We start from the raw sequence: 18191 nt of genomic DNA on the forward strand, positions 1-18191 counted from the left end.
AAAGGGACATCTCCTCACGCAGGGGACTTGTTGAACTATCCTCACCTGAGCTGATGGAACTGGAGAGGGCTGGTCAGAGGGCCCGTTTGGGTCATGAGGATGTGAGTTTCCTCCAGCTGACTGCACTCTGAGGAAGCATGGCCTCAGACCATCTTGCTGATACCCCGGGAGCCTCAGCCAGCTGAGGGGACCCACAGATGATGCTGTGGAGGGTGGGGCAGGGGCAGAGGGGACTGGAAACCCCTTTCCTGGTAACTGGGTGGAGGCAGGAGCTGCGGGGCCCCTGGACATTCACAAAGGCTGCCAGGAGCACTAAGTAATGGTAAGTAGCAAAGACTCTGCCCTGGTTCACTGTCCTGCCAGCAACACTCCGTCCCTCTCACCGCCACCCCCACAGTGGACAGAGCATCAGGGAATGTTGGAGGGGAGTGAGCTAGATCTGTCCTCTTCCTGGGGACGTGGGCCAGAGCTGAGCTGGCACAGGCCGTGCACTGAGATCAAAGTGCTTAGTTAGCCTGGACGGAGCTTTGGGCACCGGAAATTGACCAGAAAGTGATGGGAGCCTCTTGGAATGTTTGAAGGGGTGGAAAATAAAGATCTGAGGAGGCCCAGCTGGAGCTGAACTGAAAACAAATTGAAAAGCCATTTTATATTCATACTTCACTTGGTCCAAATTTTTGTGTAGAACTAAAAGCACGAGACTGTCCAAGGGGTGAGGAAAGAGCAAAAGACACATGCTGGGGAGTGTGGAAAGTGATTCACCTGAATGTCAGGACAAGGGGGCGATTCCTTGAGTGCCTCCTGGGGCAACAGAGGCACAGGGCAGCTTAGGGACAGATACTTGGGGTTTTGCTCTCCTCACTTGTAGGATAGTGTGCATCTGATTACAGAGCTGGGAGGAAGGGGACCTTCGAGGCCATGCAGGGGAGAAGCGCTAACAGATCAACAGGGAAAGTAGGGAACCGGGACCATCAGAGAGGAGAGAACAACACGAAGAATGGGCGCTAAGGAAATGGGAAGAATATGATGGCAAGTTCCAGGGAGACTGTCAGGTGGGCATCTAAGACTAACCTACCGTCCATCATTTACAAGAAATGCATAAAACAGCAGGATAAGTTGCTGGAGGTAATGAGGTATACAGACAGGTGCAAGCAAAAATAAGGCAGGAAGAGCTGTATTCACATCAGATAAGGTGGCCTTTATGGCTGAAACGTGAAAAGGAAAGGCAAAAATCATAAGGAGGGTCAGTCATAAAGTTGTATGAGCAAAGCAAAATGTGTTTAAATGAACACAGCAGAAGTATTGAAATTGTAAGGACAGTTGGATAAAAATACAGTTAACCATGAGAGATTTTTATACACATTGCCTAGAGTTAGACCAAGTAAATAAAAAGGAATAGTGTCCAGAAATAATCAGTGCATTTGATAGGTAAAGATTCTTACAGCTATGAACAGAAAACATACCTCTCATTCATATGTCCCTGGCATGGCTACAAAGATTATGTGACCACAAACAAAGCCTGAACCAATACAGGAAAGCAGAGAAGAAGGCCATATTTTTTATCATAATCTGAGAAAGTTTATCATAATCTGAGAAAGTTGTCAGTAACTAATAAAGGTGGGACAAATATAATGTTAACTGCTTTGATAATAGGAAAGTGTGTTAGTCTCTCAGTCGTGTCCAACTCTTTGTGACCTGTGGCCTGCCAGGCTCCTCTGTGCATGGGCTTCTCCAGGAAAGAATGCTGGAGTGGGTCCCTCATAAATAGGAAACACGCTTCTAAAAAACAGGCCATCAAGGAGGAAATTAAAAACTATTAGAAAGCAGTGAAAATAGGAATGTTACATTCTCCAGGACATAGCAAAACCACATTCAGTGGAAAATAAAATGACTTAAAAGCCATCTGTATTAAAACAGAAAAACAAAAGACCAAGGACCTGCTTTTTCAGTTTAAGTACAAAAGAAAACTGTGTGCTTAGTTGCGTCTGACTCTTGGAACCCCTTGGACTGTAGCCCACCAGGCTCCTCTGTGGAGTGTGTTGCCATTCCCTTCTCCAGGGGATCTTCCTGACCCAGGGATTGTACCTGGATCTCCTGCATTGGCAGGCGAATCCTTTACCATCTGAGCCACCTGGGAAGCCCACAAAAGGAAAGTAGGAAGATGGAATTGATGAAGAACAGAAATGAATCAGAAACCTACCTGCACACTTCTCTTAGAAGATAAGTGGGGCCTGGCCTTTGTGAACACTGATGAGCAGAAGAACCGTGGCTCACCCTGACTTCCTTTCCTTGTGAATGAAAAATGAGTTACAGAAACACACAAGGCTAAGATTCAGAAAGGAAACATGATAACAGAGTCAGGTGAGGAAAGCATTTTGAGGAAATGGGTGAGGCCGAAGGGTGTGAACCTCCAAAGGAGGTTGAGGAATCAATGCTGGGTGAGGCCTGGCTCCATCACTCACACGCTGTGTGACTTTAGGCCAATTACTTAGCCTCTCAGACCTTCTGTTTCCTCATCTATAAAGTGGACATAATAATTGTTCCTATCCCTTGGGCAGTTATGAGGATTAAATGGGCTCATATAGGGAATGTGTGCACTAAGATAGCCTCTCAAAGGGCTCAGAGTAAATGATAAAATACTGCAAATCTAGATGAACCATGCAGGGTTGGAGAGAGCCCGCCTCGTTCAAACTAAATCAGATTTCTTGGCTGTGCAGACACTCATCTTAACCAGAGATGCCATAAATCCAGTCCCCGGACAAAAGACAGATCAAGGAAAATAGTACTAGTGACCCAGCGGCTGTCACAGCAGGAGCTCCTAAACACGAAACAGGAAAACACAAAACAGAAGTGGCCTGGGAGGGAGCTTGGGGCACATTTGTGAGGGCCCCCCCAGCACGGGGTTGGGAATAGCCGAGAAATGGTGAGAGCACAGGGCGCCGGCAGCCCAATTGGACCGTGGCCCAGACGGCCCGCGGGCCTCTGGGGACCGCCATCAGTTAACAGGCAGGAGATCAAAAATGCCAGCATTCCTGGGAGTCTGTTACAAAGAAACAAAAACACCAGTAAGTTCAAGGAGGCTTCTGGAGCATTGGTCAAAGCTAGCGGCTTCCCCCAGCAGGGAGCATTCTGGTCCCATCACATCAGACTTTGTGGATATTAGTGATAAACGGCTATGAGAGGGGACAGAGTGGACCCCATTGTCCCCCGCCTGGGTGGTGGGGAATTGTGCCCACCACTCAGAGGCAACACAACATGGGGGATCAGAACCCATGTTCCGTGAGACCCTGTCTTAAAAATGGGACAGCTGCCAGTGTGTCTTGCACATTTAACTGTATCAGATGTTATCTAAGGATTGGGACAAACACAGGCACGACATGTTGGAATTTGCAGGGCGCTGATGGGAGCGGTGAGCCGGGTTCAGTGAGAAAGGAACCGGTGTCTCTAAAAACCAGTCATCACATTTGTGCAGGTTCACAAGACTATATCTGTGGGATCATCATGCAGAAATAAACAGAAAGATACTTGCCCCTTTTAGAGTAATTATTAAACTTGGTGTGCAATGGGGTGCACTCTATGTGTTCATCAGTAGTCAGGGTGTGGCTTCCCACACTCAGAGGAGCAGGAGTGCCAGGTGGGCCACAGCCTGCCCTCCAGCGGATGTGCAAGGGCTCCAAGCAGGGTTCAGGCCAGGGGCCCAGTTCACCGTGACTTGCACTTTGCTGCTGCAGGCTGGCACTAGCCCTGGGCTGCCCTTGGTTCAGGCTCAGCCCCGGCTTCCTGAGTGCTTCCTCAGAGTCTGAAGGATGTGAAGGTCAGGGCCAGCTGACAGTGGGGGACCTTTGCAGCACCCTTTGGGGAGCTGCCCACCTGCTCCCACTGCCTCCCAGGGTTGCAAACCTGTACCTTCTCCGACCCAAGTCTCAGCCCTCGGGTGGATAGAAGGTCCTTCCTGCATTTTCCTGGACATGCAGCCAGCCTCGCTCACCTTGCTGCTCCCAGGAGAGGCCCTGTAAACAGTCATTGAAATCCCAGTGTCCTCTAGTGGCTCAGTGTCCAGCTGCTGACTGGAGGGACAGGGAACCCTCAAGTCAGAAATGGAGTGCTGTTGGGCAAAGCCGAGTCCAGCCTGCCCCGTGCACCCTGGCACCCTCACTCCCTTCAGGCCCTGGCAATCAGCCCTCTAGGTCTGTGAGCCCCACACTGCACTGCATCTGGAAGTTTATATGGCAGGTGCACAGATGGATCTCAGTGGACTCTGCTGCACTGGAAGCCCAGGGTCTTAACCACTGGACTGTCAGGGAAGTCCCACGCTTCAGCTCTTGATGTGGTCTACTTACCTTTTTTTTTTTTTTTTTCTGTCACTCATGCTTTTGGTCGTATATCTAAGAAACCATTGCCTAACGTAAGGACGTGAAGATTTACTCCTGTGTTTTCCTGTAGTATGAAAAGCAAATATGGCTTAGATGGTAAAGAATCTGCCTGCAACGTGGGAGACCCAGGTTGGCTCCCTGGGTCGGGAAGATCCCCTGGAGAAGGGAATGGCAATCTACTCCAGCATTCTTGCCTGGAGAATTCCATGGACAGAGGAGTCTGGTATGCTACAGCCCATGGGGTCCCAAAGAGTTGGACATGACTGAACAACTAACACTTTCTTGTAGCTTTAGCTCTTACATTTAGGTGGATGATACATTTTGAGTTAATTTTTGCATATGGTGTGGGGCAAGGGTCCAAGTTCATCCTTTTGCATGTAGATATACCATTGTGCAGTGCTATTTGTTGGAAAGACCATTCTCTCCTTGCTGAATTGTCTTGGCAGCCTTGTCAAAAGTCAGTTGGCTATATGTGTAACAGTTTATCTCTGGACTCAGCTCTGTTCCATTGATCTATGTGTGCGTGCTAAGTTGCTTCAGTTCTTTCTGAATCTTTGTGGTCCCATGGACTGTAGCCCACCAGGCTCCTCTGTCCATAGGATTCTCCAGACAAGAATATTGGAGTGGGTTGCCTTTTCCTTCTCCAGGGGATCTTTCTGACCCAGGGACGGAACCCATGTCTCTTATGTCTCCTGCACTGGCAGGTGGATTCTTTACCACTAGTGCCACCTGGGAAGCCCCTCCACTAATCTGAATGTTTGTTTTATGTCAGCACCACAATCTTCTTTTTTTGGCTGCACCATGCAGCATGTTGGATCTAGTTCCCTGATCAGGGATCAAACCTGTGCCCCCTGCAATGGAAGCTCGGAGTCTTAACCACTGGACCCCCCAGGGAAGTCCCAGCAGCATCACCATCTTGATCACTGCAGCTTTGTCATAGTTTTGAAATTGAGTCTTTACCTTTGTTCTTCTTTTTCAAGATTGTTCTGTCTATTCTGGGTCCCTTGCATTTACATACAAACTTTAAAGTCAGTTTTTTTATTCCTGCAAAAAAAAAAAAACCTGGGATTTTAACAGGAATTGTTTTGACTCTATAAATCAATTTGGAGAGTATTGTCACCTTAATGTTACATCTTCTGATCCATGACCTGTGTTTCATTTATTTAGATCTTTAATTTTTTTAACAAAGTGTGGCAGTTTTCAGTGTATAACTCTTACACTTCTTTTGTTGAATTTACATTTACTTCTCCTCTTCGATGCTGCTGTACAGGGAACTGATCCTGCTGGTTGGCATCTTCCCAGCTGTTCCTCCCTGGCACCCTTCCTCTTTCCATCTAGTCACTTGGAACCAGATCCCCAGGTTGGTTGGATCCAGCTGTGTACTGAGAACCAGCATGTTCAGAAGGAGGGCAGGAGGGCTCCGCCACGAGGAACTGGCACGGATATGACACTTCCCACTGGGGTTGCTTTGGCTGCATATCGCTTCCAGGGAGACGGCTTGGACTGGGTGAGTCAGCCTGGGCTTTGGTGGATCCAAAGACTGGTTCCAACACCTGTGAGTGATGAGAACTTGGACCAACGTTCTTCGAGCCTCCTCTCCCCCTTTATAAAATGGGGGTGCTGGTGGTGGTGACACCTTCCTGTAGAATTGTCATCAGAGACCTCATGTGTCCAGTCACAGCACAAAGTGGCTGCTGCCTGAGTGGTGGCCGTGATGACCACAGGCAGCTCGAGTTTGTGGTGTGTCCCTGGAATAATGCCTCACATCATGCCTGCCGTCACCTAGCAACTTCACGTTTGCCTCTAAAGACCTTGTACTCATCCCTTAGAACAGTTTCTCAGGTTTTATGCCCTTAGCCTAGCTTCTTGACCACTTGAAACATGTAAACTGAATTCTGTGCCTCGGACCAATGTAAAATCTCTCTCTTATTCACATCATTACCACAAATCTTCCCAGGAGTTCCAAAATATAGTTACATACATACATACATAGTTCACAGAATATAGTTTTGTAAATGCATATATATATATATATATGTCTGTAACATATATCAGGTATTAAACAATAAATAATATGATTTCCTTATAGCAACTTCTTAAAAGAATAAACACAGAGATCAAAGGGAACTCTTCCCAGTCACTGGTGAGTCAGTGGTTCTCCATCTTTACCTGGAGGCCTCAGAATCCCTTGGAGGCCTCAGAATCACCGGGAGGCCTTTTTTAGTTCAGTCACTCAGTCGTGTCCGACTCTTTGCAACCCTGTGAACTGCAACCCATCAGGCTTCCCTGTCCATCACCAATTCCCAGAGCTTGCTCAAACTCATGTCCATTGAGTTGGTGATGCCGTCCAACCATCTCATCCTCTGTCGTTCCCTTCTCCTCCCGCCTTCGGTCTTTCCCAGTATCAGGGTCTTTTCCAGTGAGTCAGTTCTTCACATCAGGTGGCCAAAGGATTGGAGTTTCAGCTTCAGCATCGGTCCGTCCAATGAATATTCAGGACTGATTTCCTTTAGGATTGACTGGTTGGATCTCCTTGCAGTCCCAGTGACTCTCCAAAGTCTTCTCCAACACCACAGTTCAAAAGCATCAATTCTTCAGTGCTCAGCTTTCTTTATGGTCCAATTCTCACATCCATACATGACTACTGGAAAAACCATAGATTTGACTATATGTACAGACCTTTGTCGGCAAAGTAATGTTTCTGCTTTTTAATATGCTGTCTAGGTTGGTCATAGCTTTCCTTCCAAACAGCAAGTGTCTTTTAATTTCATGGCTGCAGTTACCATCTGCAGTCATTTTGGAGCCCAAGAAAATAAAGTTTGTCACTGTTTCCATTGTTTCCTCATCTATTTGTCATGAAGTGATGGGGCAAGGAGATCCAACCAGTCCGTTCTGAAGGAGATCAGCCCTGGGATTTCTGTGGAAGGAATGATGCTAAAGCTGAAACTCCAGTACTTTGGCCACCTCATGCGAAGAGTTGACTCATTGGAAAAGACTCTGATGCTGGGAGGGGTTGGGGGCAGGAGGAGAAGGGGACGACAGAGGATGAGATGGCTGGATGGCATCACTGACTCGATGGACATGAGTCGCAGTGAACTCCGGGAGTTGGTGATGGACAGGGAGACCTGGCGTGCTGCGATTCATGGGGTTGCAAAGAGTCGGACACAACTAAGCAACTGATCTGATCTGATCTGATCTGATTGTACCAGATGCCATGATCTTCATTTTTTAAATGTTGAGTTTTAAGCCAGCTTTTTCACTCTCCTCTTTTACTTCATCAAGAGGCTCTTCAGTTCCTCTTTGCTTTCTGCCATAAGGTTGGTGTCATCTGCCTATCTGAGGTTATTGATATTTCTCCCAGCAATCTTGATTCCACTTTTGCTTCATCCAGTCCAGCATTTCTCATGATGTACTCTGCATATAAGTTGAATAAGCAGGGTGACAATATACAGCCTTGATGTACTCCTTTCCCGATTTGGAACCAGTCTGAGTTATTCCATGTCCAGTTCTAACTGTTGCTTCTTGACCTGCATACAGATTTCTCAGGAGGCAGGTGGTGGTCTGGTATTCCCATCTTTTGAAGAATTTTCCACAGTTTGTGGTGATCCTCACAGTCAAAGGCTTTGGTGTAGGCAATAAAGCCAAGTCAGTCAGTCAGTTCAGTTGCTCAGTCATGTCCGACTCTTTGCGACCCCATGGACTGCAGCACACCAGGCTTCCCTGTCTATTACCAACTCCTGGAGCTTGCTCAGACTCATGTCCATTGAGTCAGTGATGCCATCCAACCGTCCCATCCTCTGTTGTTCTTGTCAATAAAGCAGAGGTAGATGTTTTTCTGGAATTCTCTTGCTTTTTCTACGATCCAACGGATGTTGGAAATTTGGGAGGCTTCATAGCATCACCAATGGCTGGGCCTCAGCCAGAGCTTCTGATCTTGTTGAGCAGGGGGGCTTGAGAATCTGCACCCCTGACAGTTTCGATTCCTTTGTTAATAGCACCTTATTAATAACTGCAATGACACATAACTTTGTTCCTGCCTCTGTGTGCCTGCTTTTGCTGTTCCAAGCCTCCCTGCTGTTCCTTCCCTAAATACCTCCCATTCAGTTCAGACTCTTGTTTCCCCACTCACCCACCACAGGACCTTCATCAGAAGCCCTGCAGCATCTTATGCATCCTGCAGCCATTGCTGCTGCGGCTAAGTCGCTTCAGTCGTGTCCAACTCTGTGCAGCCCCATAGACAGCAGCCCACCAGGCTCCTCTGTCCCTGGGATCCTCCAGGCAAGAATACTGGAGTGGGTTGCCATTTCCTTCTCCAATGCATGAAAATGAAAAGTGAAAGTGAAGTTGCTCAGTCATGTCTGACTCTTAGCGACCCCATGGACTATAGCCTACCAGGCTCCTCCATCCATGGGATTTTCCAGGCAAGAATACTGGAGTGGGGTGCCATTTCTTTCTCCACTTGCAGCCACTACAGGTTTCATATTACTTTGAAACGCTCTCTGTTCACGTCATCACATCACTCACTTATTGAGCATTTACTTTGTGCCAGACAGTGTTCTAGGTGCCACGGACTCAGCAGTGAACAGAGCAAATTCTAGGTGGTGGCCAACAGATGGCAAACAGAATAAGTAGACAAATGGCCTGTCAGAGGCTGATATACCTTCTGGAGAAGAACAGAGGAAGAGGAGGAAGTGCAGTGACGAGGGTTGGTGGGCAGCAATACAGGGAGGGGCATTCCAGGTGGAGGGAGGGGGCAGGACAATCAACCCAGGAGGGAGGCAGGGTCCCCCAGACGTGGCGAGGCTGGCGGGTGAGGGTGGCAGGCAGTGCCAGTGGGAGGCCCAGAGCCCAAGGTGTGTGCAGGGGAGGTGTGGGCAGTGTTCAGATGCATTTTCCACACCTGCCTCCACCCCGCCACCTCACCCCTGAGCAGACACCCAGCAAACACCTGTAATTAGGGAAAGGGGCTTCCTGAGCTCTCCCTGCCCAAGCGTCTCTGGCCCCCAGGTGACCACACTCGGGAGACTCCTGGCCGTTGGTACTGGTTTGTGGCCCTCTTCTCTGCTGTTCAACAGGAGGGCAGACCCACATACAGTGGGGCCTACTACAGACAGTCCGGCCTGTGGCTCCGCAGGCTTGGCAATCTAGCCTCCATGGGGCATCTTCAGGGAGCTGCGTGCACACTCACCACGACTGTACCCTGCCCCCCGCCCCCTGCCCTTATGTAACCAGGGCGGTGGGGAGAACGGCAGCTGGCACCTGCACTTGGGAAATCTGGAAGCTGTCAGGTCAGTCTAAATCAATCCACAGCCCCTGGGCAAACACAGAGGCTCCTTTGGAAGATTGGACAGGCCCCACCCAAGCCTTGCGGACACATTCTTGCATTTCTGAACTGGACAAAATCAGACAGCCTAGCCCTAATCCCCCAAACTGGGAGCAGATTACAACGCCCCACGTTTGAAAGCTGTTTTGTTCTTGTTACGCAAACTTCCTGGGGAGGGACTCCCAGGACCAGGAGAAGGGTCTTTAAATGCATCACCTCTAAGCTGACACCCATTCCTGGAGCTCCATCCCTGGGAGAGCCTGTGTTGAAGGTAACCCTCTTCCCCTTCTCTTCTTCTAGAGACCTCTAGCTGCAGCCTGGCGGGGAGTGGTCCACCCCTGCAGCTGGTCCTCCCACCCCCAGGAGCATCTTCTGAGCATCTAAGCTGTGTGCCGAAGGTCTGAAGCTCACATCTGGCAGCTCCAGGGAGGTGGGGCCCCTGGGGCCCTTGGAGCAGGGGGACCTGGGGACACTGGGTGAGGAGGCTTGATTCAGTCACCCAGAGACAGAAGAGTCCCGTAGAGAGAGCATTTAATGTCTCTCAGCTTCACTTTCCTCATCGGTAATGTGGACTATAGCGGCTCCTCTTCGTGGGCACTCCTTCAGAGTGAGGATATCTATGAGGCTCAAAGGGGATGCTGACCTCTGCGGACATGGTGGCTCAGGCGAAGCCATGGTATATATATACCGTGTATAATAATACATGCACATATACCATATGTATTGTGTATATGTGGTGCAGTGCTAAGTCGCTTTAGTCATGTCGGACCCTTTGTGACCCTATGGACTGTAGCCTACCAGGCTCCTCTGTCCATGGGATTCTCCAGGCAAGAATACTGGAGTGGGTTGCCATGTCCTTCTCCAGGGGATCTTTCCTACTTAGGGATTGAACCTGCATCTCTTATATCTCCTTCATTGGCAGATGGGTTCTTTACCATGAGGGCCACCTGGGAAGCCCCATATAATGTCTTTTTTTTTTTTAAAGTGGAAATAGCCTTACTGTGTTTTTTCTGCTGTCAGAGATCACATGTGTCTGAAAGTGGGTGGGCACCTCTGGGAGGATAACAGGAACTACTGGGGGAGAGGAAGGAAGGACACTTAACTTTTCTCTGTGTCCTTTCTGTATCTTTTACATTTCCTACCATGAGCATGTATTACCTATTCAAAAAGTGAACAAACGTGCAGGATCTTAGGTCCCCAACCAGAGATCAAAACTGCACCCCCTGCAGTCCTGCAGTGGAAGTTCGGCACCCTAACCATTGGACAGCCAGGGAATTCCCCCCAAATTAACAAACATTTTTTGAAAATGCAAATTCGCTGCAGAAAAGTGAAGCCCTTCAGAAAAATGAAAGCAAATCCACCTCTAATCCACCACCCCCTAACTCCCACCCCCCTACCAAAAGATCACCACGCAGGGCCTGTCCCCACGGGCTCTTGCAAGTGCACACATGCCTGGTGTATCTGTTGTCTGTAGCCTGTTTCGTTTCTTACTCCTTGTGCCCGGGACAAGGCTGACAGTTAAAAGACCCAGCCAGCCTGGGTCTGTCTGGGGACAAGCCACCAGTGCTTTTGAGAATGAGGCTCAGTCAGAAAGGTGGGGTGTGTGTCCTGATGCTGAGTTTACTCAGTGTGGGTGTGGAGTCACCACCTGAGTCCTTTGATCTGGAGACTGGCCTTGTCGGGTGTGCCTGGAGAGCACTTGGAGGGTTTGCCTGGGAGTGTCAACAGCTCTGCACAGAGATAGAGGTGGGCGTGGGGCTTGAGAGGTGCCAAGAAGGGCCTGCCCCCAGCACACTGCCAAGACCCCACAGTGAGCAAGTGTAGACAACCTTAGGACTCTGGGTCACTGCTGCTGGGTCCCCATTGTGAGGGTCCGTCATCTGCTGGTGGGCAGGGGTAGCCTGCCAACCAGGACAGTCCAGACTGCGGGGTTAGGGAGCTGAAAAGGCAAAAGGGTGCCACTTCCCAGTGACCCCAGGGAGATCTTCATCCTATAAAATCAGCAGCAAAGGTGGGTGTTGCCCTGGGGACCCCAGGTCTCAGTGCCCGGCGGGAGGGCGCTCTCCTCCATGCCTGCAAGGAGCTCTCCATTCCCAGGTACCATGAGCGCAATCAGCGAGGTGGTGCAGCGGGCCAGAGCCGCCTTCAACTCGGGACGGACGCGCCCGCTCCAGTTCCGCGTCCAGCAGCTGGAGGGGCTGCGGCGCCTGATCCGCGAACGAGAGAAGGACCTCGTGGGCGCGCTGGCTGCGGACCTCCACAAGGTGCGCCAGCCGGACCACCGGAGGCGCGGACTGCGTGCGCCCAGGATGTCCGCTGCGCGCGGGGGCGGGGGCGGACTGCTCCACCCCTTAACAGAGAAGCCACTTAGTCCCCCAAGCACTGCGCGCCTCTGCGCGCCCTCCTCTCCCTGCGCGCGAGGCGCCCCAGGTCCACGCGCCCTGCACAGGGCCAGAGGCTCTTTTCCACCGTCTGTCATCCCCGCTCCTGGCTTCACTCCCTTCTCCACCCAGCCCAGCGCACGTTAACCATCTCCTGCTAACACGACACCCCTCTGGCCTCTCTTTCCTCCATCTCTCAGCCCACGCGGAGCCCTGGGTTCTCCATACCAAGAAACAGCCCAGTCTGGCCACTCTGCTGGGGTCTGCCCTCCCTCCCCATCTTTTCCTCTCTCTGAGCAAAACCAGACCCCTCCAAATTCTCAGCCCCTTCCCCTCACTGCCCCCAAGTCACCTGGACCTGCTTCCACCCTCCCGTCTTGCCTCGGAGGGGAGCAGAGAGGCTGGAGTCTACAAGCCTTCTGCTTCCTGGCCCTTTGCTACTGTTTTTTTTTGTTTTTGTTTTTTTTTACTCTCTCAAGATTTCTAACCTTAAGACAAAAACCAAAAGCAAGAAAATCCAAGTGGTTGACTTCACAACTTCCATCTTGCTCTGCACAATCACAGTTCGAGAGAGAGCTGTTTATTACACCTTCTGTACTCCCTCTCTCCTCACCCTGCACACTGGCTTCCTCCCCACCCCACGCCCTGCCATGGGCTGCCCAGTCCCTCCTCTCCTGGCTTGAGGGTCTCCTGGATTTCCTCCTGACTCTCTTTGGTCGCATATTTCTTGTAGCCACTTTCTCAAGGTGGTCTTCTTAGGGCTCTGTCCTGGGTTCAAGTCTTATTTTCATCTATAAGCCTTCCTGGACACCCTTCAGCTCTGTTCCCCTGGACTTACTTGTTGTTTAGTCACTAAGTCATGTTAGACTCTTTGGGACCCCCATGCCCTGTAGTCCACTAGGCTCCCCTTCCATGAGATTTCTCAGGCAAGCATAGCGGAGTGTGTTGCCATTTCCTTCTCCAGGGGATCTTCCCGACCCAGGGATCGAGCCCGTGTCTCCTGCATTGGCAGGCGGAATCTTTACCATTGCCACCAGGGAAGCACTCCCTGACTCACTAGGGACCCTCAAATCAGGTCTGAGGTCCCCTTGGGCACCTTGAACTCAACATGTCCAACCTGTCTGAGCCCCCAGCACTTGCAGAAAGGGGTCCTTGCAGCTCACCACCCAAAGGTTAATTCTCAGTCCCACCCCCTGTGCCTTCTTGGCGGGTGCTCTGGGCTGGGGATTCTGCAGTAAACGGCTCCCTTGCAGCTGAACAAGTCAAGTTCTAAATGGGCCCACCTGGAGCATAAGGTCCTGTCTTGCTCCCATTTTGCAGATCTGGAGACTGAGGGTAGGAAGCTCACTTGGGGTCACAGAGCTGGGAAGCAGGACCACCACGGGCCTTGGGGCCTCTGCTCAGAGCCCCCACTGCACGGCCCTCACCCTGGGGTGAACCTCACTGAACCCTCTCTCTAGAATGAATGGACCGCCTACTACGAGGAGATTGTGTATGTCCTGGAGGAGATCGACTACATGATCAGGAAACTCCCTGAGTGGGCTGCTGACGAGCCTGTGGAGAAGACCCCCCACACCCAGCAGGATGAGGCCTACATCCACTCGGAGCCCCTGGGCGTGGTCCTAATCATCGGGAGCTGGAACTACCCCTTCAACCTGACCATCCAGCCCATGGTGGGCGCCATCGCTGCAGGTACTGTGGGCCCTGCTCCAGGTCAGGGAGCCATGAGGGGTCCCCATCCTTCACTGCAGAGGAAGGGGTCTGGGGTGCTGAGGACTGGGCAAAGATGGGGCCTGCGGTCAGGGAGAGGTTTGATGGAGCTAGTTCTCTTGGGAGGCTGCAAGGACCAGAGTATTCAGCCAGGCCTCTGAGTGCCCAAGGCCCAGCCAGGTTCGGATGTCCATGCAGCCCTGCCTCCCGCCATGTGTCCTGGGTCCCTTGGAGGACAGAGTGTGGGGTGGTCCAGGTGCAGTCCTGACTCTCTGTGCTCTGCAGGGAATGCGGTGGTCCTGAAGCCGTCAGAGCTGAGTGAGAACACGGCAAGCCTGCTGGCCACCATCCTCCCCCAGTACCTGGACCAGGTGATGGGCTCCCCCGGCACACTGAGAACTAAGGCCCGGCCAGGTCTTTGGGGTGGGGAAATAGTGAATTCTTGCAGCCACAGGCCGAGCCACGGGTGGGGTGAGGACAGCTTGGTGAGGAGAATGGACCCCCGAGCCAGGAGAGGGCGTCTGCTTGGTGTTGGCTGCCTGGGCAGGTGGGGAGGGGGCTGTGGCCATGTCTGAGCCTCGCCTCCGTCCTTGCTTGGCAGGATCTGTACCCTGTGATCAACGGGGGTGTCGCTGAGACCACAGAGGTGCTCAAGGAGAGATTCGACCACATCCTGTTCACCGGGAGCACCGGGGTGGGCAGGGTCGTCATGATGGCTGCGGCCAAGCACCTGACCCCCGTCACACTGGAGCTAGGGGGCAAGAACCCCTGCTATGTGGACAAGGACTGCGACCTGGACATTGCCTGCAGGTGAGAGGCTGCCCCCACCCTAGGCGGACAGCAGGGCACCCCAAGTGACACCAACATGGCCTTGTCCTTGGGCACCTGCGGTCCTGGCAGGAGCTGGGGTGGGGGCACCATGTTCACAGAGAGAGTTCGGGAAAGACTTCCTGCAGGGGTGGGGGCGTCGAGCCAGAGCCCTACCCCCCTTCACACCCTGCATGCCTGGCCTTCTGGGACGTGGGGACCCTGAGCAGGTGACACCTGGCCGTGCAGGGCTCAAGGCTGTTGAAAGAGGGGTACAAAGGCCACCCACCCCAGACCCCCTGCCCCAGACATCCTCCTACCAGTCGGTGATGAGGTCACTGCAGGCCCAGGGATCACGTCCAGGGTCATGAGTGTGCTCTGGCAGGAATCTGGAAGCCAGTGGGGCACCGAGGCATGCCCCCCCATTCCCATGGACAGTTCACAGCTCAGCCTCTTACAGCCTGACCCTGGGCCAACCGGGCCAGAGGCTTATTCCTGGGGAGCCCCCTCCCACCTCCCCACGGCTGGCAGAATGCCCTGTAACCTGGCGTTCTCACAGACGCATCGCCTGGGGAAAGTTCATGAACAGTGGCCAGACCTGCGTGGCCCCCGACTACATCCTGTGTGACCCCTCTATCCAGAGCCAAGTCGTGGAGAAGCTCAAAAAGTCCCTGAAAGTGAGTGCTGGCACCGGGGGTGGGTGACGGGCTGCCAGGCAGTGACATGGGCGTGGACTAACGAAAAGACTGAATTTTTTTTCTGATCATGCAAGTAGTCCACACGCACTGTAATTTGGAAAAGATTAAAAAGCACAGAGAAGGAAAAGAGCTCTACCTGGAATCCCACCCCCAGAGGCAGTCACTGCTCATGTGGCGTGTCCCCTCCGTCCTCCGTGCTGTGGACACATGTTTGGGCCCAATGTGATGTCCAGACGCCCTGCATGTATTTCTTTCAAACAACAGCACTTCATGCCCTGGGGAAGGCGGTGGGCAGCAGGGGTGTGGCAGCCCCGCAGTTTTTAGTGGCACTGCTCCACCAGGCAGTGCCCACATACTCCCAGTTTGGAGTTGCTATGGCCTTGCAGCCTGTGGCCACAATGAGCATCCAGTCCTCACCTGGAGCCTGCCACCTCCTCAGGAGTTCTACGGGGAGGACGCCAAGAAGTCCAGGGACTACGGGAGAATCATCAACTCCCGGCACTTCCAGAGGGTGATGGGCCTGCTGGAGGGCCAGAAGGTCGCCTACGGAGGCACCGGGGACGCGACCACCCGCTACATCGGTGCGTGTGCCAGCCCTCCGGAAGGGCTGGTGGAAATGGGCACAGACCCTCGAGGGGCAGGTGAAGCCCTTCGGTGCATATAATATAGCTGCTTTCACCCATGGCCCGGGTTGACTCCAGGCCTCTCCATGGGCAGGAGCTGGGCGCCACCTGGGAGGCCCCTCCTCAGACCTTAGCTCCCTACCCCCAAGGCCTAAAGGAGCCCCACCTCCGCTCCATCCAAGTAGCTTCAGCAGAGGGTGCTAGCGGCAGAGACCATGGGAGCCCCAGGTGTGCCAAGCGGGAGGGGCCTCCTGCCTGGGCTTGGGGGTCAGCAGATGGGGGCCCAGTTGGCCCCCAGTTTGCCAGGAGGCTGAGGAGCTCCAGCAGGGCTCATGCGGCCTGAAGTGGGGCCCCCAGGGACCCCCATACTGGTTATGCCATTGTCCTCCCCATGACCCTCCAGGGTGGAGCCCAGATGGAGGGCCTCCTCCTGCCCCTCGCGGAGCCCGGGGACCTCGTCTGTAAAGGGCTGGGAGAGAAGGCCACGTGCCTGGGCGGGTCCGGGCGCCGGCTGACGCTGGCCTCTCCCTGCCTAGCCCCCACCATCCTTACGGACGTGGACCCCGAGTCCCCGGTGATGCAGGAGGAGGTCTTCGGGCCCGTCCTGCCCATCATGTGTGTGCGCAGCCTGGAGGAGGCCATCCAGTTCATCACCCAGCGCGAGAAGCCCCTGGCGCTCTACGTCTTCTCACCGAACGACAAGGTGGGCCAGGCACCCTCCCCAGGGTCCTGGGAACCCAGCTCAGCACCCCTGCAAACGCAGACCCAGGGAACAGATTCTAGCCCCATACTCCCTGCTGTGCGATGTCCCCTAACCTTCCTGAGTCCCTTTCCCCTCATCTCTGAAGTCCGGACAGAACACTGACTGAGATGCTGACCCGCTTGGTGCTATTCTCGGTGTTGTGGGAACTACTGCTCTTCCCATCTTAGCACAAATCCCCATGGGGAGAGTGGGGGACCCAGCCTGGGACTCTGGGGGCAGGGGGAGCGGCCTCAGGCTGGGGCTCGGCCTCCACTAGCTCACATCCTTGCAGCTCCTGGACTTGCACAGGTGGGGAGGGCTGGGGGGTCCTGGGTGGAGACTGAGGCCAGGGGGCTATTGCAGGTGATTAAGAAGATGATCGCGGAGACCTCCAGCGGCGGGGTGACAGCCAACGACGTCGTTGTCCACATCAGCGTGCACTCGCTGCCCTACGGGGGTGTGGGTGAGTCTGGGGGCTGAGCTTGCTGCCTGCTGCCCCACCCCTGGGTGTCCCCCATCCCTGGGCTGAGTCTCAGACTCCCCCAACCCCTCCTTTGCCAGCACACCCAAAAGCCACATTGAACCTCGAGACTCTCACCTGGGCCCTGAGAGAGGCCACAGAGCCTCTCTTAGTGGCCGGTTGGGGTGAGACTCTTCAGGCCCAGGGCTGTAGGCACCGCGGCAGACACCCCAGGTCAGGGATTGGCCCAGGCAGAACCGGGGATTGGCCAGGGTGGGCGAATGGGAGAAGGGGCACAGGAGGAGCATCAGAGTCTCGGGCTACACTGAGCCGGTGCCCCCACAGGGGACAGCGGCATGGGGTCCTACCATGGCAGGAAGAGCTTCGAGACCTTCTCGCACCGCCGCTCCTGCCTGGTGAGGCCTCTGCTGAACGAAGAGACCCTCAAAGCCAGATACCCGCCGAGCCCGGCCAAGGTGAGAAGTGGGAGGTGGGGACGGGGGTGGGGTTGGGGAGCCGCCGGCCAGACAAGGGCCTCACTGCCCTTCGTGTCCCCCACAGATGCCTCGTCACTGAAGCGGTGCCCTGGCCTCACCGTACTGCACCCTTGGAGGGCTCCCCTGGTGCCCCGCTGCTCAAGTGCATCCTTCCCACCCAGCCCCGCCCCCACGCTACACTAAACATAGAGCAATAAAGCTTCGGACCAGCCCCGGACTCCGAGTCTCTGCACCCCGCCCCAACCCTCTCCAGTCCCACCCCGCCCCCGCCCTCTCCAGTCCCATCCCACCTCAACCCCCAGCCCCCACCCCTACAACCCCCACCCTCTCCAGTCCCACCCCACCTCCACCCCCCTTCCCCCACCCCCATCCCCTCATCCCCCCCACCCTCTCCAGTCCCACCCCACCTCCACCCCCCCTTCCCCATCCCCCATCCCCCGCCCCCCCGCCCTCTCCAGTCCCACCCCACCTCCACCCCCCTTCCCCTACCCCCCATCCCTCCCCCCGCCCTCTCCAGTCCCACCCCACCTCCACCCCCCTTCCCCTACCCCCCCATCCCCCATCCCCCCCCTACACC

At 53.9% G+C, this 18191-nt stretch overlaps 1 protein-coding gene across 1 annotated transcript; it reads left to right on the forward strand.

Annotated features, from left to right (window-relative positions):
- Positions 1 to 11798: 11798 nt before the first annotated feature.
- ALDH3A1 (aldehyde dehydrogenase 3 family member A1) lies at positions 11799 to 17825 on the forward strand. The gene is made up of 10 exons (XM_027518230.1): positions 11799 to 11960; positions 13538 to 13769; positions 14073 to 14158; positions 14389 to 14597; positions 15154 to 15271; positions 15732 to 15873; positions 16452 to 16618; positions 17021 to 17120; positions 17463 to 17593; positions 17679 to 17825. The coding sequence occupies exons 1-10, from the start codon at positions 11799 to 11801 to the stop codon at positions 17691 to 17693; spliced, it is 1362 nt and encodes a 453-aa protein (XP_027374031.1). The 3' UTR covers positions 17694 to 17825.
- Positions 17826 to 18191: the final 366 nt, after the last annotated feature.

The sequence above is a fragment of the Bos indicus x Bos taurus genome, chromosome 19 (assembly GCF_003369695.1).
Source record: "Bos indicus x Bos taurus breed Angus x Brahman F1 hybrid chromosome 19, Bos_hybrid_MaternalHap_v2.0, whole genome shotgun sequence".
Taxonomy (NCBI): Eukaryota; Metazoa; Chordata; class Mammalia; order Artiodactyla; family Bovidae; genus Bos; species Bos indicus x Bos taurus.